The 21,211-nt window shown below is 37.4% G+C and overlaps 1 protein-coding gene across 3 annotated transcripts in view; it reads right to left on the bottom strand.

Moving 5' to 3' along the window:
* LOC127621904 (rho-associated protein kinase 2-like) overlaps nucleotides 1-21,211 on the bottom strand; it is a 49,481-nt gene that overhangs the window by 11,357 nt on the left and 16,913 nt on the right. For all 3 annotated transcript variants that reach the window (XM_052095694.1, XM_052095696.1, XM_052095697.1), the window contains exons 8-25: nucleotides 21,063-21,154; nucleotides 14,762-14,924; nucleotides 12,973-13,063; nucleotides 12,107-12,195; nucleotides 11,886-11,934; nucleotides 11,572-11,707; nucleotides 10,971-11,062; nucleotides 10,318-10,564; nucleotides 9,171-9,277; nucleotides 8,908-9,067; nucleotides 6,472-6,632; nucleotides 5,538-5,722; nucleotides 4,209-4,278; nucleotides 3,996-4,099; nucleotides 3,216-3,402; nucleotides 3,035-3,128; nucleotides 779-873; nucleotides 286-468 (exon numbers count right to left, since the gene is read on the bottom strand). In XM_052095694.1, the coding sequence (XP_051951654.1) occupies nucleotides 286-468; nucleotides 779-873; nucleotides 3,035-3,128; nucleotides 3,216-3,402; nucleotides 3,996-4,099; nucleotides 4,209-4,278; nucleotides 5,538-5,722; nucleotides 6,472-6,632; nucleotides 8,908-9,067; nucleotides 9,171-9,277; nucleotides 10,318-10,564; nucleotides 10,971-11,062; nucleotides 11,572-11,707; nucleotides 11,886-11,934; nucleotides 12,107-12,195; nucleotides 12,973-13,063; nucleotides 14,762-14,924; nucleotides 21,063-21,154 (2,305 nt within the window). The remainder of the gene's footprint in view (nucleotides 1-285; nucleotides 469-778; nucleotides 874-3,034; nucleotides 3,129-3,215; nucleotides 3,403-3,995; nucleotides 4,100-4,208; nucleotides 4,279-5,537; nucleotides 5,723-6,471; nucleotides 6,633-8,907; nucleotides 9,068-9,170; nucleotides 9,278-10,317; nucleotides 10,565-10,970; nucleotides 11,063-11,571; nucleotides 11,708-11,885; nucleotides 11,935-12,106; nucleotides 12,196-12,972; nucleotides 13,064-14,761; nucleotides 14,925-21,062; nucleotides 21,155-21,211) is intronic.

Genomic DNA, 21,211 nt, shown 5'->3' with positions numbered 1-21,211 from the left:
AACTTCTTCACAAATTAGAGATAAGGAATTGTCTCCATTTCAAGGTCTTCAACATTACAAGACAATATTTAGAAGCACTACATTTCTATTGCCTTTGCTTAGTATAATAAGACTTGTTGATTTATGTTGCTCAGTCGAAGTCAGACTGAGCATTAAGAAAGATGCATTATTTAATAAACTCTTCATGCTAACCATCACTTCGTCTACTGCCTCCTGCAAATCATCCAAAATTACAAGTGACAACAGTTATATTTCTGTTGCACTGATGTTCTATTTATAACTCACAGCCTGCATTTCATTGAGTTCTTTCTGGTATTTAATCAAAGCAGTGTTGAGTTTTTCTCTCTCAGTGCGTAGCTGCGACTGCAGTTGTCTGTTCTCTTTCTCCTTCCTGCGGATGTCAGTGAAGTTGCCTTGCCGAGGCCTGTCACCCGTCTTCTTCATAACCTCTGCCAGCTTGTTTACAGCCTAAAATATAGTCATACAAGAATATGCAGTTGATATTATCATTTACCTCAGACATGCTAGAAATACTTATTCTACAAAATATAAAAAAAAAAAAAAAAAATCTGAGAAATATGCACATATATAATTACAAACCCTTAATTAAAACATTTCTCAACAGATTAAAGGGATAGTTCACCCAAAAAGGTATTTATGGAAATATGTTATGTGTGTTCCACAAATGAAAGTCAAACAGGTTTGGAAAAACATGTGGTGAATAAATAAATGATTACAGAATTTTCATTTTCGGGTGAGCTATCCCTTCCAAACTCACCTGTATCTTGAGGGTTCTCTCAGACTGGATCTGCTTCTCATAGGACAGCTTCAAAGCATTCATCTGTTTTTCTTCTTCTCTGGCCCTCTCCAACTCTATGTATACATTTATAAATGTGTTATAGCACATTTATAACATCACTCCTTTCATGTTACTATAAAAAGCATTGACATTTGGAACATTTGAAAAATACAATATAATTTAGTGTCCCTCTCTATAAACCATTAGAGGCACATATCCAATGTGAGAACTATTAGATATGTTTGATCAACTATTACCAAACATAAAATTAAAGGAATATTCTGGGTTCAATACAATTTAAGCTCGCATTTGTGGGATAATGCTGATTACCCAAAAAAAAAAAAAAAAACGTTTTACTTGCCCCTCCTTTTCTTTAAAAAAAGCAAAACTCTGGGTTGAAGTGAGGCACTTACAATGGAAGTAAATGGAGCCAATCTGTAAACTTAAAAATACTCAATATTAGGGGACCTGGGTAGCTCAGGGAGTAAAGACACTGCCACTACCACTATTGGAGTTCGCAACTTCGAATCTCAGTGTGTGCTGAGTGACTCCAGCCCTGCCGTTGTCTTCACGGTAATGCAACGATAAGATGCGTGGGTTGACGGTCTCAGACGCGGAGGCAACTGAGATTCATTCTCCGCCACTCGGATTGAGGCAAGTCACTACGCCACCACAAGGACTTTGAACGCATTGGCATTCCAAATTACCGAAAAAATACTCACTACTGGGGGCCTGGGTAGCTCAGCGAGTAAAGACACTGACTACCACTATTAAAGTTCGCGACTTCGAATCCCAGGGTGTGCTGTGTGACTCCAGCCAGGTCTCCTAAGCAACCAAAATCACCCAGTTGCTAGGGAGGGTAAAGCCACATGGGGTAACCTCCTTGTGGTTGCTATATTGTGGTTCGCTCTCAGTGGGGCGCATAGTGTGTGGATGCTGCGGTGGATGGCGTGAAGCCTCCACACGTGCTATGTCTCCAAGGTAATAAACTCAACAAGCCACGTGATAAGATACGCGGGTTGACCGTCTCAGACGCGGAGGCAACTGAGATTAATTCTCCGGCACTTGGATTGAGGCAAGTCAATACGCCACCACAAGGACTTTGAATGTATTGGGAATTGGGCATTCCAAATTGGCGAGAAAAAAGGGAAAAAATACACACTGTTGGGGGCCTGGGTAGCTCAGCAAGCAAAGACACTGACTACCACCCCTGGAGTTGTGAGTTCGAGTTCCAATTGACCCGGTTGCTAGGGTGGGTAGAGTCACGTGGGTTACCTTCCTTGTGGTCGCTATAAGGTGGCTCTCACTCTGGCGCGTGGTGATTTGTGCGTGGATGCCATGTGGTGAATAGCGTGAGCCTCCACATGTGGCAATTCTCTGTAGTAACATGCTCAACAAGCCACGTGATAAGATGCGCGGCCTGACTGTCTCAGAAACAGAGGCAACTGAGATTCATCCACCACCACCCGGATTGAGGCGAGTCACTGCACCATCACTACGAGATATAAGAGCGCATTGGGAATTGGGCATCCCCCCCACACACACAAATAAAAAACCTATTACAGAAGTATAGCCACAAGACGTAAAAATTTGCGTGTTAACATTATTTTACTGTGACAAAATCGCTTACAAAATTTTTCTGTGTAAAGTTATAGCCAAATTTTGACGATGTTATGTCAACAAACCCTAAAAACCTATAATGACTTTAATAATGATGATTTAAAAAACTTTACAGCTCAAATAATACATTTTATTTTTAAAAGAAGAGCTGTAAAAGAAGAATTAATGTAAGTGCTTTCATAAAATGATAAGCTTCACGTTTCTGCCTTTCAACCCTCCAAAATTGGCCCCATTCACTTTCAAAACTTCGATTTTTGCTCTTTTTTTATGTAGAAAGGACGGACGAGTAAAAATACTGCCGACTGAGCAAAACGTGTATTGACTCGGAATATTCCTTTAACCTACTATGAAAAGTAGCTATATAAATATAGAAATTATCCATTTAGCAATAACTACAAATTAACCTTTGGTCCCAAAACTTGCTAGTTCATTTAGACTACATTTACAACCCTGTTACCCATTCTGGTGTAAGTCTGACCTCTTGAGATTGACAATCAACTGAAAATTAAGCACCCCTTTCACTATCTATTTGTTGAAAAAGCAAAAAACTATTTAAGAGTTTCAGGCCCTATTTTGTATGTCATTCGAGGAAAGTGCTGTTAATTGTCTACTCACTTTGCTGTAGATGTTTAAGATGATTGTTGAGCTCCCCTTTCTCACTGGCCAGGTTGCCAACATCTGCAGTTAGTGTGCGGTTCGACTCCTCCAGCTTATAATACAAAAAAGAGAAAAGGACTTTAAGGAAAATCCAAATTCTTATTCTCTCACTCACACATTTTCTCCCTCTCATTCTCACCAAGCTGATTGTATTGTCCTTCTCACTGAGGTCCTGCCGATGTCTGGCAATCATGTCTTTGATCTCCAGCTCCTTCATGATCTTTTCTTTCTCCAGGTCGGAGTACTGCTCCTCAGCGATGGAGCGCGCCAACTGCTCAGAGTCCACCTTTGTCAGACACTTCTCCAACTGTGCTGCTAACGAGTCCCTATTTAAATACAAAAAACAGACCTCAGACTCTTTATTTTCTTGTTCATCTGGACTTCTCTGATTTATTCGTAATTGGTTTGACTAGCATATCAACTTTTCTCAGCGACCAAAATAAACACTAGGCAAGTTCTAAATGTGAGTAAAAATTGTTGGTTCGCTAAAAACGGCTAAATTGGATTTACTCACAAGCTGACTGCGACTAAAAACTGCAACACAAGCATGGTTTCAATCGAATTTAAAATCAAAGACATACAAACCATCTACTAAAGAAAAAATCTGTCACGACTCATGCATTTTCTAAAGACTTTTACCTCAGTGGAAAATGTATCATTAGTGGTTTATCTAGGATGTGTAATTTTTCCATGTGGTGAGTTTTGTGGCAGGTAAGAAATATTTGTGGCAAAAAAGTTAATTTTGGACCCTGGTCTTTCTCTTTTCTTAACATAAACTGTGGCTAAATCAGTCAACAGTGTTTTTATAATTCATTCCACTAGAGGTGCTCACACTAACATAACCTTTAAAGGAAGTTGCCCCTTGTCTAAAATCTGGTATGTTTTGCCTGCTCTCCCTTTCATTCATACACACACATACCTCTCTTCCTGCAGGTCCTGCAGTCTCTGCTGAGCATCTTTGTAGAGTTTAGTCTTTTCATCGCTCTCCTCCTTCAGCTCTCTAATCTGAGTCTTATACAGTTTCTGAAATCAGATCCAGTCACATTTAACAGACACATGCACACAGATAGACAAACAGCACATTCACTTCAAACATTCACTCGCAAAATATGCTAAAATCAGGCAGACGTACTGTGAAGTATTGCTCTGCCTCCAACTGGTCCTTCAACTCTTTTAGTTGTACATCCATTTCTTCTCTCTCCCTAATTGGACAGAGAGAACAGACACCTGATGATTCACAGCTGGGGATTTAAACTGTACACTATTACACACACTCTAGCAATACACTGATATAGTAAACCTGCCTGGCCTACTGTTTCTGGTCTACCAGCAGCCTTGTCAATTAAAAATGCATTTAGCTTTTTCAAATATTTTTGATGGAATTTCTCAAATATTTCTGAGTAAATCATGAGTAAACTAAATGTTCATTTAATTTTAGCAAATTTGTGAATGTCTCATTTGCTATCAACAAATTATATGTCATTTATACAGTAGACATTATATAGTTGATTGGCAAAGTTACTCTCTAAAGCAGTGGTAATCAACTGGTACTACACCATTTCCGATCATTTTTATGTTTTGTGTTGTATTTCAGAATATATTATGTCCACTTTGAAAGTGGCAACCAAACACAACTCCAAAATTGTGCAGAGCTACAACATAAATTAAAGAATGAAATTAACTGACATTACCATGAACTGCATAAGTCCAACTAATTATGAACAGTACATAGCTGAATAGGAAAAGTTTGAAAATACATGAAGAAAAGAAGAAATATTATTTACCAGCCTAATAAATGAAACAAACCCTTGAGACTTAATTAAAAGTTTTATTAGTATTTGCAGAGTGAATTTGTGCCAAAATACTCCATAGTTTGCTTGAGTATTTTGAGCCATTGACATCAACAAATAACATGGAAAGCAATTCCTCCCCCTTTTCAAGGGGTCATATCATGAGGAATAATTTTTTTTTTTGTATTTTGACACAAGCAGTCATTGTAAAAAAAACATACTTTAAGTTTCAGAACTCAAAACTTCCTCACCAATGCAAAAAAAAAAAAAAAGGAATTATTGAAACCGTGGTTTCCATATGTCACTTGGGGGCTCATTAGTTCATGACCGCTTACAAAGCAAGGACAGCAATGCCTATTTTTACGTCATCTCACCCTTGACCCTCCCACTGGTGCTCAGCTTTATGTGTAAACTCAGAAATTTAGTTTGTTGTTGTGGAGCTGGTTCATTCTCTTTTCTGAATGAGTTTCAAACATAAATATGGCTGTATTCGAGGAGTTGTACAATGTTGGACAATCATAACACTGGGCATTTAAATTGAGGTATTAAAGGGGAAGAGAGACAAAAAATGAGCATTTTAGTCAGAGAGCCAGAGACAGGGTTTATAATTATCATGTATAACTTAATTCTGACTGTTTTTGGTGCAAAAAACTCATATTTAACTCACTGACCTGCGCAGCTCCTGATTGTGTTTTTCCAGATTGAGTTTCAGCTCCAACAGATGGTTTAGTTCTTGTTTGAGTTGTTTCTCAGAGGAGTGCAGGATGCTAATCTCTTGCCTCTGCAATTTCATATCAGACTGACAAAGAGTCTTCCTTTGAGTCTCCTGCTGCACCCGCACACTCAACAACTCCACCTGCAACACAAGTACACAAAAAACTTGATTAGGTCAAACATCTTTATCATTTAACATCTAATATACTAATCCTTCTACATGCAAAATTATGTATTAATGGCAGGGTAGGCACAGAATAACACAGGGAGGCAGACAAATAGACAGTCAATCAATCAGTCAGTTAGACAGATACTCTGCATCAATGCAATCTCTTTTTGTGTGTGTGTATTCTCCAATGTGTTTTTTTTTATGTATTTGTGCATCATTTCAATCTCTGCATTGCTAATAAGAAAACAAAGTTTTTCAGACCTGTGTCATTGAAATAATAAATACTTTATTTATTTCTTGATAAATAATACTTAAATGTGAGTAGACCACAAAATCTACACACATTTCCCACAAACAGATATTTACATGGAGTTCTAAACAAAGGTTTGGGAGGATCATGTCAATACAGTCCTGTCAATCACAACATAAATTCACATAAGCGGCTGCCTACTTCACTCCCGTGAAAATCCTTCCGTCATCCCTCCACCAACCCAGCTCCAACTTAATTTTTAGGTTGAATTAAATGTACTAATTTAAGTAATTAAGTAATCCAGAGGGGAAAATTAGAGCTTGAGTCAAGTCTCATGCTCGAGACACTCCTTTATGGACAGAAAGCCAAATTTGTTTACCCATACCAATCTCTTCACTATTTCCACTTCAAGGACTAGGTGGAAATGCAATGTGCTACAGTCAGACGGACAAAAACAGACAGACAGGTGTACCTCCTCGGTGAGTTTTCCTTTGAGTGAGCGGAGTTCCAGAAGCTCATGTTTGGCTTGTTTGTAATCACAGTCTAATACTGAGTTTTCCTTCTCCAGCTGCATCAGCCTGCTTTCCAACTGTTGCTTTGCGGATCGTTCATCCAGCAGTTTACATTCCATATCTGTCATCCAAACACACACACACACATACACAATGTCAATGTTTTAAGCTGAAGCACAACTTACACCACAAAGAGCCACAGGCTTGTACTACGGATTTTGGAAAGATTTACTCAACTGGAAGTGAACATGGAAAAGTACTTTTGTAATGAGGGAATATTCTTACATCATGATTTTGTTTTAACACAGAGACATACAGAGCGGTTCTGAGTTCACTTATGAAAAACACTTATAATACACAAATATTTTAATACATTTTAAGTTTTTTCCTTACAAATTAAATTCTGATCATAACAATTTGAGTAAAAAGTTGAACTGAATAATTGAACTGCTTTAACCCTTTAAGCTCTGAAAGTGATTTGTAAGATTTCCTGTTTAATTTCAAAACTAAAGGCTTATTACGTGATAAAAACAAAAATCAATACAAAAAACAAGGAGGGTCAAGTGTTTGTTATCATTTTAAAGAAAACTTTTCAAATTTTGAATTATATATTATGATAAATTCTTAGTCTCTCAGCCTAAGAAACTGATGAGAAATCACAAAATACAAGCTAAAAATTAACTTTTTTCTTATTTTTCTGATTTTACATTATATGAAGTTTTATTAATAAGGTTCAGGAGGAGCAAGTTCATTTAATCCGACCAATTACACAGACTGAGTAATAGTATATAAACAGCCACCTTCCACCACCTTTCCATCTCCTCCTATCTATTAAATCAACTAATCCAGTCCGGGGAGTACCCTAGCTCAGGTCAAGTATCGAGCCTCGAGTCCTTCGCCACACATGTTTACACTATCCTTAATACAGGTTTACATTAACTGCGAACTACTGAAATATCTCAGGGTGTGAATAAGGTAGCTCTAAAAAAAAAATTGTTTTGTTTCCAATCATGTCATCTGTAACTGAGTACAATTTTGTTTCATGCTCATGTCTTTCTCATCTTTCCCTTTCCTAGTCGGTTCCAGTTGGTCCTGCACCCAGCTCGTCTGCCCAAGCCCAGGTTCAGTGGGCCCAAGTCCAGGTTCAGCCTGGATTGTGTTTTTCCCATATGGGGTAGTTTTTGTTTTGTTTGGTTTTGTATATTTTTGTATAAATAAATCTTTTAGTTTTTTCACCCTGCGTTTGAGTGCTGCCTCTGCTTCAACCCGTGACAGTACATTGGTTTAGCGTTCCAACGTACTACATAATTTCCGATCATTTTTATGTTTTGTGTTGTATTTTAGAATATTTTACGTTCTATTTATTTTTCATTAAGTTATGTGCAAACGCGGCATATACGCAACACCTGTTTACATGTAACATGTACAGTATGTCAAAGATCAAAGACACTGGAATAACTAGTAAGTCAATATTTTTCTCCATTAAACTGTTCAACATTTTTACACATTTATGTTTGGCTTTATATTTTTACAAACGCTGCATTTAAATGGCTGTCATGTTAATGTTACACTTTAAATATAATTAATAGTAAAATCATTAAAAAAGAGGATATCTGGTGCAGATGTATACAAAGTTTCATTTCACCTCAGGCTGTGCATGCTTCTTTCTTCTCTCAGAAGAAGAGTAAATAATCTAAGGAAATCAGACTGAAGGGTTACGGTGATGGTGCGGGAAGCTGATTTCCAAACATTTGCCTTGTAAGTCGCTATGGATGTTTTCACATGTAAGTCTTGGTGAATTACGTTTAGAACAGGCTATTAGGGTTGCTCTATTGGTCCTGCACTAGTCATTCCATTGTTTTCAATAAATATGGCTGTATTTGCTAACATTGATTCAATGATTTAATGATAATGCAAGGCAAGACATTGCAGATAAATACCCCTTTTCAGTGGGATTTAGTGTCGGAATTTGGCTGTTGTTGGAATAGAATAAGTATTTTAAATGGGTCGCATAAACACACAATGTTTATTAACTGTTTTCTGAGGGTTTCTTACTTTTTAGACAAGTTGACTCCAAAATTTCCATTTAAACGTCAGTTAAATTAGTCGTTGCGCACATCCCTAGCTATTACTCACTTTATTTTTGTCTGTGAGAAAAAGAAAAAGGCTAGTTGTATTCTACTCTTTGAGAGCTTTCCAGTGATATGACATATGGTTAGTGACATATGACATATGATATGATCAGTTTGATTTTTTTGCAAAAATAATCCTAAAACTTTGTTTATATTCAGTTTTCAATTAGATTTTGAATCATCCCTGATTTTCAATGTGGATTACAGGAGTCCCACTGTAAGATATTCTTAAGGACCCACAAATCTTTTACATTTATTTTTTACCTTCGAGGGCCTCAGACTTAGCCTCCTCGATGGACTGGTTGATTTTGTTGTTGTCAGCCAATCTGGCTTTAGTGGCTTTATGCGCCGCCTCTTCCTGCTCCAGACTCTGCTGAACAGCTTTCAGTTTAAAGGAGAGATCAATCTCCTGCTTGCTCTTCTCCTGTGGGTGATGAGACAACATTAGTGAGGTTTCACAAAAATACACATACCTACACACATGTGCTGAGGGAGTAAATAATTCAGTCACTTGCTAACACACACACCTTTTCCAGGGCAGTAAGATCCTCCTGTAACTGTCTTTTCTCTGCTTCAGTCTTTAAGAGAGAATTCTTCATGTGCTTTAACTCTTCCTCCAGTCCACAGACACGACCTGAGAAAGGAATGAGAGAAAGATGGAAAAGGGGCAAAGAGTGAAGAATTCCAGTTAACGTTAGTGTCCATAAAACCATACAACATAAAAGACATACATTCTTTTCAACGACCAGACTGAAAATGAAACTCAGAAAACAGGAGATAAATTCTTCTCTGCTTATATACCCATCAAGCAACATTACGTCAGCTACCTACATCTGACCTTAAAATAACACTATTAATGTTTACTCTCTCTGCGGGCAGTTCCACCCCAACACAACAACACAGCCCAGCAAACAAGAGTCCAGTGTAACCCAGCGAAGACCTGACCACTACATGCTCACACATAAACATTTTATTTAATCTTATCCACACACACATAGGGGCCACATTTTTTACTTTTGCCTCATTTTACCAATGGCAGATGAATTGAGAATTTATTTTTCTTATTTGCCTTGAAAAATTATTTTGTCATTTATTTAATACATATATATATGTCCAATATATGACAAAATTTAGCAGTTTTTCCATGCATACTCAAGAAGAGCCAGTCTCCCTCTCTCCGTGAAACTGCACCTGTCTCATTTTGTTCCTCTTATTTTTGTTTTGGTTGCTGAATGCAAAGAATTCCAAAAATGTGTCACCACATGGAGTTCTTGAGAATAACAAATGAAAAGGAAAACTGGTTTACTGTGTTAAAAGTTGTCTTAAAAAAAACTTTCAAAGGACTTTGATTTGAATCAATTGTGTAACATAAGTGAGAGAGGATGACTATAGTTTTATTTAGTTCTACTTAAAATCATGTATTATGTTGCAGTTCTTTATAAAGTTACTGGCTAACTAGCTAAAGTATTTACTCACCAAAGCCAGTTTTTACTTAGTTTTGCCTCGTATGGTCAGAGGTCATTTTGGACCCTGTCTGCACACAAACAGCCAAAAGGGCTTCATGTGTGATCCCTAGAATGTAACACTATCTCCTTCTATGAAGCTTGTACAGATATTTACTGACAGCTACTTTTGTATGATTTTTTACAAAAAAGCACACACACATGCACTCACTCTGTAGGTCGTTGATGATCTCAGAGCTGAGATTTCTCTCTCGCTTCTCCACCTCCAGTGAGGTTTGTAGGCTCAGTTTGTCCTGTTCCAGACCTAGCCTGCTGCTCTCCAGCTTGGCTAGACGCTCCTGAAGCTCCCTGAGGGAGATCTCCAGCTGCTGGGACTGTCTCAATGCCTCACCCTGGGCCTTCTTCAGCCTCTCCGACTCGTCCACCTCAGCCTGAAGCTTAGCATTCACATCCTCCAACTAAAGACAAATTCATCAGTATAAGAATCTATTTTATTTAACAATGCATATGAGAAACTGTATTCATTAATCTGTATCTAAAAATCCTTAAAACAAGATACCTTTACCTGTGGAGATAAATTACATAATATTTAAACTCTTTAAGAATACGTTAAGAATGTATCTTAAAAATGATTTTATTTTGTCTTGTATCAATCACAAAGCTCAGTACCCTTTACTATGTTATTTTATTTCTTATTTAAGTAAAGGTGAGGTGCGTAGTTTCTGCACCACTAGTTTCTTACTTATTCATGCGATTATCATGCAAATTAATTATCTTTGACAGGCTGAGCATCATAATCGAAGTATATTTTGGGCTTAAGATGGAATAGAGTTATTTGTCTGTCGTCAGTGCTGAGGGACCCACCTGCCTCTCGAGGTGAATGTTCTTCTCAGTGGAGAGATGAGAATTCTGGTTCTTCTTCTTCAGCTCGGCTAGCTGCTCTTTCAGGCTAATCACTGCAGGACAGAGAAATCCCAAATATGATACCATTCAACCTTTATCAGAGCAGAACTAGATGGGAGAATGTCAGAAGTTAGCACTGAGCAAATCAGGGGGAAATTGTAGTACAGTTCTTTGGAGAACCAGGAAAGAGAGTTAGTTTTTAAAAGAGTGAGTACTTAGATTAGTCAAAGATTAGTCAAAGACTGAGAAGTCAGTGTTCATTAGAGATTGTGCTCAGGTAAGTCAAAGAACAGAAATTTAGTGTCTAGCTATAATGCAGGTCGACCGATATAGGAGATGGTAAAACACTATTCTAAAAACCCATACAATATTTAATAGAGAACCTATGGCTCGAAAAGGCAAGTGCTCTCCAGGTTTTAGAATCAGATCAGAATCAGAATCAGAACTATTAAGGAATTAGGACTACAAGATGTAAATATGCAGTTTAGTCATTGTTTAAATGAATGAAGCTCCCATATGAATGCTCATAATGAGTGAAGAATGTTCTCTCTGTTGTCCTTACCCTCATCCTCTAGAACACGCTTTCTGTCTGTCTCCAGACTGGCCTTTCTTATACTCTCTGAGCGCTGGTGTTTTAGCAAAGCTTTATCTCTCTCCAGTGCCCTCAGAGAGTCTTCCGCCTTCTGTCTGGCATTCATCTATAACAAGAGAAAAAGAGGGAGAGGTCTTTAAAGCATTTGGAAACAGAGAGTCAGATACTTTATTAATCTCATGAGAATAATTGTGGAAAGCTGCATTTGGTTTCTGTTCAATTTCAAACCAATTTAGAACCATGCTTTTACAAGACACTATTCTGATTTTAAGAATGAATCTTACTTCTTCTTCAAGCTCTTTGGACAACTTCTCTAGTCGCTGATTTGCTGTCCTGTTGAGAAAAAACACAGTTTATTTCTAATATAAGTGAAGACATGTATGTTTTTGGCATTTCTAGTACAACACAATTCTGGATTTCCCAGCAATTTAAACCAGACATTATCCACTGTACACCAGGTGTATCAACATACAGCATGTTAATATATGTATATGAGTATTTGTACCGGCATTTGTTTTCCAGTTCCTCCTTTGCCTGCATCTCATGTTTAATTTTTTCCTCCAACTTAATCAGCTTCCTTTGTAGATCATTGGACTAAGGGAATGCACAGAGCACATGTGAAGAAATAAATCCAGATGCCATTTTTTTTATTGTCTATTAAAAGGCAGCAAAAACCAATGAACTCTGCTTTGTTTGTTTACGTTTACAGTCTCTAAATGGGAACATATCACATACATATTTTTTTTATAGTAAAATTACTAAAGACTAAGCCCAAACCCTAGTTTTTGAATTTTTAGAGCAAAAGAAGTATATGCTTTATTTATTACTTGATTTTCCAAATGAGGACATCCTTGAATGACCCCAAATTGGAACACTTTCAGAAACAACAGACACTTCGCTAAGCATTACTGAAATGCTACTGATCAATGGGAACCTTGGGAACTGCTGCTGTCATCCATATTATCAGACAAACATTTGGTCCTAATGTAAGTCTATGAAAGTCCAGAGTGTTTGGATAGTCGTAAACTGAGTTTTATTATATCAAAAACATAAAAAGTTGTTGCCTTAAAAAAACGTTGTTGCCTTTTATGATAGGGAAAATTTCTTCAATGAAAAACAGCAGAGACAAAAATGCTTTGCAATGACACACTTCGTTCCAGCCCACACAAGAATAATGTTTACCACTTTATGAGCACATTTTAAAAAACATGACTCTATTCACATAACTTTCCCATTTAATTCCTATGGGACATTCTGTAAAGCTTGTCTAAGGCAGCAACAGTAACCTAGGGGGATGGAACTTAGCGAAGGGTCAGTTTTGTCCTTAAACTATTGCTAAATATGTATATAGACACACACACACATATGTACCTCGGATTGGTTTAAACCACACTCCTCTATTAGACTATCACCGCAGATCTCAGACTCTTTCTCTGAACCATTATTGTTGTGGGTTAACAGCCTGAAAGACAGAGAGAGAAAGAGAGCAGCTTACATTCGCCTTCTTTACTCAGCAGCAAAACACTTTTATAAATCAATTCAAGACAACTCAGAGCATAAGTTAGAAAGAGTGTGGGAACGAGAAGGAGAAATGTTATGAAAGTAGGAGGAAAAGAAAAATCACAAAGCAACTCTTCAATCAGCTCTGCCAGTAGCCCATGTGGCTTCACTCATCCACACTGGAGAAACTGAGGAAGCAAGGGAGGAAACAGAGAAAGGACAAAGGAAAAAGGAGGGAATTGTGATGGAACAAACGCAGCACTCATTCACAGTTACCATAACCATACCCTCTAATGAGCAAAAATACTGTACATCCTGCCTTTTGCTCACATCTTTCAGCCCATACAGGGATTTGCTGTAGTTTTATAGCTCTACACTGTGGGTCTGTGAGTGAGTAAGTGAATGTGTTGAAGAGAACAAGATACCTGTGTAAAATTTGAACAGTGCAGCAGTGTCTGAGATGTTAAATGTTTTCCTCATCATCACTTTTTCTAATTGATCTGTCTTTTTATTTGGACATTATTTTAGAATATATTTAAAGGAACATTCCAGGTTCAATACAAGTTAAGCTCAATCAACATCATTTGTAGCATAATGTTGATTACCACAAACATTTATTTAGACACATCCCTCTTTTTCTTCTTCTTAAAAAAAAAAAGAGAAACAAACAAAAATCGAGGTTACAGTGAGGCACTAACAAAGAAAGTGAATTGGGGCAATTTTTCAAGGGTTTAAAGGCAGAAATGTGAAGCTTAGAATTTTAGAAAAGCACTTAGTTTAAGTCTTCTGTTTAAACTTGTGTGTTATTTGAGCTTTTTTGGCTTTTAGGATTTTATAGGGTTTATAGAGTTAGGTCATCATTGCTACGAAGTTGCAAAATTGGATATAACTTTACACAAAAAAGGTTTTTAAGTGATTTTATCACTCTAAAGAAATGTAAACACAGATATTGTTTACGTCTGTGTGGCTATACTTTTCAAACAGTGAGTATTTTAATGTTTATCGATTGGCCCCATTCACATCCATTGTAAGTGCCTCACTGGAACCCAGATTATTGCCTTTTTTAAAGAAAAAGAGGGACAAGTTGAAATAAATTTTTGTGGTCATCAACATTATGCCACAAATGCTATCGATTGAGCTTAACTTGTATTGAACACAGAATATTCCTTTAAACTTGAAATCAATTTCACAGGGTTCCCACAATCCCACATGGAAAACAAGGAAATTGGAGAATTTTGATACTGTGATATCCAGACCTAGAGAGGTCATGGAAATTGATCAAATCATGTGAAATTTCTATCATCAATATAATTTTTAAAACCTCAAAAATATTAAACTGGCTTTTAAATGCTTTTCATGTGTACAATCTCTTTTTATTATTATTCTTATTTAGTAATCAAGATTATCTAGAAAATTCGAGGAAATTCATTGGTCAAAAGGTGTCTAAAAATGTTTAAAGTCCACTTTTACTGAAATTAAAGATTGTTTGAGCCCTTTTTCAGCAAGTATCAGTTATATTACATTACAATATTACACATCGTTCAAATAATGTTACATAACATTGTGACAATATGAGACAGCACTATCAATAGCAACTGTTTCACTGTCAGTATATATCATCTCACAAACACACATAAAACACACTCATTGTCACACTTACTGGTCCTCCCTGAAATAGGTGAAGCCCACAAACGGAAGCTGATTTCCAGTAAAGGCACGGGGAGGAGGGAAGGTCTCGGTGCCTCCTGGATCATCCTTTATATCATCATCAAAGTTACTGGTGTCAATATCACTGCTTAGCTCTGGCACCACTGGAGCCATGGCTGAGAGATAGAGAGTGAGAGAGAGAAAGAGACAGAGTAAGAGAGAGAGAGAGAGAGAGAGAGAGAGAGAGAGAGAGAGAGAGCGAGAGAGAGAGAGAATATTGTAGCAGAAGATTTGAGTAGAAATGTGAACTTTTTTGAGTTTGAGTGCACGCGTATGTGTGTGTGTTTGTGTATGTGTGTGTGTTTGTGTATGTGTGTGTGTGGGGGGGGTGGGGGGTCTCAATCTGAAAGGCTCAGTGTGTGTAGCATACAAAGCAGACACTGTACTTAAGGGAGGAGTGGTGTGTGTAACTTGCCAATTTGGCCTATGCTTACTTACTACTTACTGTGTACACACACACACACACACACACAATCTTTCTCACTAACTCATCCAAAACACAAGCTCTAGAATTCACTCACTGAGCACACTAAGAAAAAGTTGGTCTGTATTCAAACTCTAAAATTCAAATCTCTATAACAAAAAGGAAACAGACCATACTGGTCCTCAGTATGGGTTGCTGCTACGCTGGTTTCCCTTTCAGGCATCTTGGAAAGCAAGCATCCTTTCTTTGTTCAAGCAGCTTTATCAAACAAACCATGTTGGTTAACCAGCATTTTTTGTGCTTGTCTTTTCAGCAGGGGGATGTTGGATCATGGTGCTTTAAGAGACTTTTAAAATATAATAAATCTTAGAAAAGACTAAAAAGCTCAAATGAATGGAGCGGTTGGACCCATTTGGATGCATGTAGCTGTGCAGTTGTTGTTAATCCAATTTCCCAGAATGCTCCTTGATAGTACCACAAATAACAGGCCACTGTGGAGTCAGAGAGAAACCAAGATAGAAAGTGAATAAGAGTATGTTCACAAGAGAGCAAGGGTACCGCTCGAGTAAGAGAGAGAGAGAGAGAGAGAGAGAGAGCACCTACTAATGCATGCCGGGCCGAACTAGGCAGATAAACCCTAATTATACATATTGAAAACGATCCCTCAAATTTTGGACACACCTAAATTCAAGTTCCCCTACGCTCTGAAACTCACAAACCCACTAACAACTAACAAACACCAGTTTCAGACCAGCACTGCTGAACAAACCCAAGTCAGAATAAACCAAATTATAAAAGAAAGCAAAAATTCATATTTGGACCATTGGGAAAATGAAAGTAAAAAGGCCCTAAACAGAACATATAATCTGGCAGAATATCTGCACACTGTAAGAGATCCAAAACAGAAACGGATCATCACCAAATACAGACTCCGTGATCACAGTCTGGCCATAGAAAAAGACAAACATGGCTTCCAAAGGAAGAGCGAGTCTGTGCTCACTGTGACACTTGTGAGGTCGAGAGAGAGACAAACTTTCTCCTTCACTCTGAGAAATTTACAGAGATGAGATAGAAATACTTTTACAAACTCTCAAACCTCGTGCCACAATTTTCCAGTTCAGCAGAAACAGAGCAAATGCAGGTGTTACTGGGGGAGAACAATCATGCATCAGTAGCAGCTAAATTCATTTTTTAAGTGCACACCCTCAGAAACCAATCACTGCCTTAATGTACTTCAGTCACAGTATATTTTTTTTTCTTATGTTCATAATGTCTTTTTAAATGCTTATTGTATTTTATATTGTATAGTGTATATTGTTATTAATGTTTTTACTTTATTTTATTTGTTACCTTGCACCTCGTTTTAATTCTATTTGTACTGTTTTTTGTTACTGTTTTATTATTATTATTTGTCTTGTCATTATTTGTTTTGTGTATCAGTGCTTTGGCAATATTGTATGTAAACACAATCATGCTAATAAAGTGCTTTAAATTGAATTGAATTGAGAGAGAGAGAGAGAGAGAGAGAGAGAGAGAGAGAGAGAGAGAGAGAGAGAGAGAGAGAGAGAGAGAGAGAGAGAGTCTAATTCTGTGGTTTCTTCTCTCATTAGTAGCTGTGTACAAGCCACATAAGTACCACCCTTACTGAAACCAACCATGTCCCCCTCAACCCTGCCCCCACAGGAGTACACTGCTCCTCACAGCAAGACGACACAGCAAAGCACAACACAGCACAACACAACACTGCACAAGACAAAAAAACACAGCACAACACAGTACAGCAAAACACAGTACAGCACAACACAGGAGGACACACTACATCACATCACATCACATCACAACACAAGACAACACAGCAAAACACAGTACAGCAAAACACAGTACAGCACAACACAGGAGGACACACTACATTACATCACATCACAACACAAGACAACACAGCCCAACACAGCAAAGCACAGTACAGCACAGCACAGCACAAGACAACTTAGCACAACGCCGCAGAGCCCAGTACAGCTAAACACATCACAGCAGCAGCACAACACAATACTGCACTACACAACATCACACAGGACAAACACAGCACAACACAAGACAACACAGCCCAATGCAGCAAATCACAGTACAGCACAGCACAGCACAATGCAAGGCAAAACAACACAACGCCGCAGAGTACAGAATGGCACAACACAGCAGAGCACAGAACAACACATGACAGCAGAACATAAGCCAGCACAGCACAACACAAGACAATGCAGCAAAGCACAGTACAGCTCAACACATCATAGCAGCTGCACAACACAACACTGCACTACATAAGACAACACAACATCACACAGGACAAACACAGCACAGCAGAGTACAGTACAACCCAGTAGAGCCCAGTACAACACACAAGACAAGACAGCACAACACAGCAGAGCCCAGTACAACACATCACAGCACAACACATCAAAGCCCAACACATCACAGCACAACACAACACAGCAGAGCACATCATGACACACAAGACAAGACAGGACAGCACAACACATCACAGTACAACACAGCAGAGCACATCATGACACACAAGACAGGACAGCACAACACTGCAGGGCCCAGTACAACACATCACAGCACAACACATCAAAGCACAACACATCACAGCACAACACAACACAGCAGAGCACATCATGACACACAAGACAGGACAGCACAACACATCACAGTACAACACAGCAGAGCACATCATGACACACAAGACAGGACAGCACAACACTGCAGGGCCCAGTACAACACATCACATCACAGCATATCACATCACAACACAACACAGGAGAGCACAGCATGATCCACAAGACAAGACAGCACAACACAACATAGGATAGTAAAACACATCACATCACAGCACAACACACAAGACAAGACAGCACAAGACATTAAGAAATTCAATTTATTCATTGAATATAAAACCAAAATGCTCACTTTGGATGTGTGCCGAGCACTGATGATGACTTACATTCTTGGGCTAGAACAGGCACAATGCAACGAATAAAACAGAATGAGAGTATCTCGAGACGCACTCAAAAAATGTAATTTGCTTTGGCGTCTAAAAAAATTAACATTACTGCTCAAGACGCTGAAAAAAACAACGAGATAAGACGCATCAGTCAAAGCTGTCCGACTAGCATGTGCTTACATAGAAAAAAACGGACGAGTTCGGAGTGAACTGCCTCCAGAGGTGAAGGTCTTTGGCGGTCATGTTTATCAGCATCTCGCTGCATAAGCATTAGGCACGTATAAACAACTGTATTTAATAAAAAACACTGTGGTACCTCCGGTATAAAATCTTGAGTCTGTGGTAGTGCTAAGGCACCGGTATAGGATACTGTGCAAAACTAAGTTAGCATAGAACAGTCTTATGAAACTTTTTTACTCAGTATTTAAAAATTTGGCTAAATAATTTGACATCATCATTTTAACAGTCAGATATGTTCTTTGCAATAAACAATCCAAATGCTGATTGGTTTATATATATTTTATTGTTGCATCCTATTGTGGATGTAAGAGACAATGTCGATTTAAAAATTTAGATTTTCCACCATACTAACATATGTCTTTAAAGTTAAAATATAATTTGAATTTTTTTTTTATATTATAGGGGAAATTTGAAATTGATTTTCTAAAGGGGCGGTCAGAATAGGATTTGAGAACACTTTGAGTTTGAGTTTTTTTTTCGTTCAACGCAACAGTCCAGTATATGATGTCATGCAACAGACCAGCATATGATGTCATGCAACAGACCAGCATATGATGTCATGCAACAGACCAGCATATGATGTCATGCAACAGACCGGCATATGATGTCATGCAACAGACCGGCATATGATGTCATGCAACAGACCAGCATATGATGTCATGCAACAGACCAGCATATGATGTCATGCAACAGACCAGCATATGATGTCATGCAACAGACCGGCATATGATGTAATGCAACAGAACAGCATATGATATCATGAGAGAGGACTTCTGGTGTAAGCAAATAATAAATCACAAATAACAAATAATATTATATTTAAAAAAGTTTAAATATATTATCTACTCACATTCTTGCATCAATAAAACACGCAGCTTTAAAATATGTATTCTTTGTATTGAGCTAAGAGGTCAGCATGCGACGTTTAGATCTTATATTGGTCATGCATCCTCTCGTCGTACGAATTCACGGTTCAGAGTTCCCAACACAGTGCAACATAACAGATCACATCACAGCCAAAGAAAACATATCACAGCACAATATAAGACAGCATCACACAGCACAGTTAAGCTGTACAGCACAAAGTATAGCACAGTTGACTGTAAAGTACAAGGTATGGTGAAACACTGTTCAAAAACACAAAGAAACATAACTACCTTGCAAAGCACATAACACACCAAAACAGGTGAAAATTGAGCATCCATCATGCAAAGCTGTACATTACATTTAACAAGACAAAACATACAAAAAGGCCAATCACAGCATCTTACATAATAATATACTTCACTAAAAATATTCACATGGCAGAAACCATAATAAAGAATGTTTAAACACAACACTACTTCAAAAGACATGTAAGACTGTGCTTTCTGTGTATATATGACTGAAATAGCTTTCCTAGTCATCAGGATTGTAGCATGAGTGTGTGAAGTGCATGTCTGCATGTGAGTGGAGAGAAAGACGAGGAATTTCAGAAATTTTTAAAAGTGTGCTCTAAATGCCTCTAGACATAAACTGAAGAGATATAAAAAACTAAATTCAATTAAAAAATGAAATCAATCAAATACTCTCTTTAAATGAAAATAACCAATGGAAGAATTCATTATATTCTAGATGTGTATTTCATTATCATTCAGCACATACATAGTGTTATTAAAGCAATATTCTAGGTTCAATACAAGTTAAGCTCAATCGACAGCATTTGTGTTACAGTCAAACACTTACACTGGAAGTGAATGGGGCCATTCTACAGTATAAACGTTAAAATACTCGCTATTTCAAACTCTCAAGACATGAACAACATGATCTTTTCTGTGTACAGTTATAGAAATTTAACGACTTTGTTGCCATGATGATGTAATGTTAACAAACCCTAAAACCCTAATACGACTATACAAATTATGATTTAAACAACTTTGCCTATCAAATAACACACAAGTTTTAACAGAAGAATTGATGTGTATTTTTATAAAAGTATAAGCTTCACATTTCTGCCTTTAAACCCTCCAAAGATTTGGCCCCATCCATTTCCATTGTAAGTGCCTCACTGAAACCTCAATTTTTGCTTTTTACATTTAAAAAAAAAGAAAGGAGAAACAAGTCTAAATAATTTTTTGTGGTAATCAACATTATTAGACAAATGCTGTCCATTGAGCTTAACCATTTTATATTGATCCCAGAATATTCCTTTAAATCACTTATTAGTTATGAATTAATAATAACACAATAAGGTTGTATAAATTATTAGTAACTGCAATGGTTAAAATGAAAAAACAATTAACAATTTAACAGCATTAAGAAATCTTGGTTAATGTTAATTTCTACAGAAACTAATACATTTTTAACATTAAAGTTGTATACGTTAACATTACTTAAAGCACTTTAAATCAACATGAACTAACAACAAACATTAGTATATTCATAAAATATAACCAAGATTAATATATGCTGTAAAATTATTTGTTCATTGAAAGTTTATGATTCCTAATGCATTTGGAAAAGTGAATGTTTAAAGCTTTATTCTAAGTTTTACCAAATAAATGGATAAATGTGACTTTCACAATTCATGCTCACATCAATATTCACACTTACTGTCTCGTATGGTCTCAAAGGTCCACTGGTCATTCTTGAAGAAGGGATGACATTTTATTTCATCCACTCCAGTCCGGCCAAGCCTCACCTCCCTGAACATACCAAAACACAAGTCAACAAACCAAACACGCACACAGAGAGAATCGCAA

The sequence above is a fragment of the Xyrauchen texanus genome, chromosome 28 (genome assembly GCF_025860055.1).
Source record: "Xyrauchen texanus isolate HMW12.3.18 chromosome 28, RBS_HiC_50CHRs, whole genome shotgun sequence".
Taxonomy (NCBI): Eukaryota; Metazoa; Chordata; class Actinopteri; order Cypriniformes; family Catostomidae; genus Xyrauchen; species Xyrauchen texanus.
This window is presented reverse-complemented; position numbering and strand designations above follow the sequence as displayed.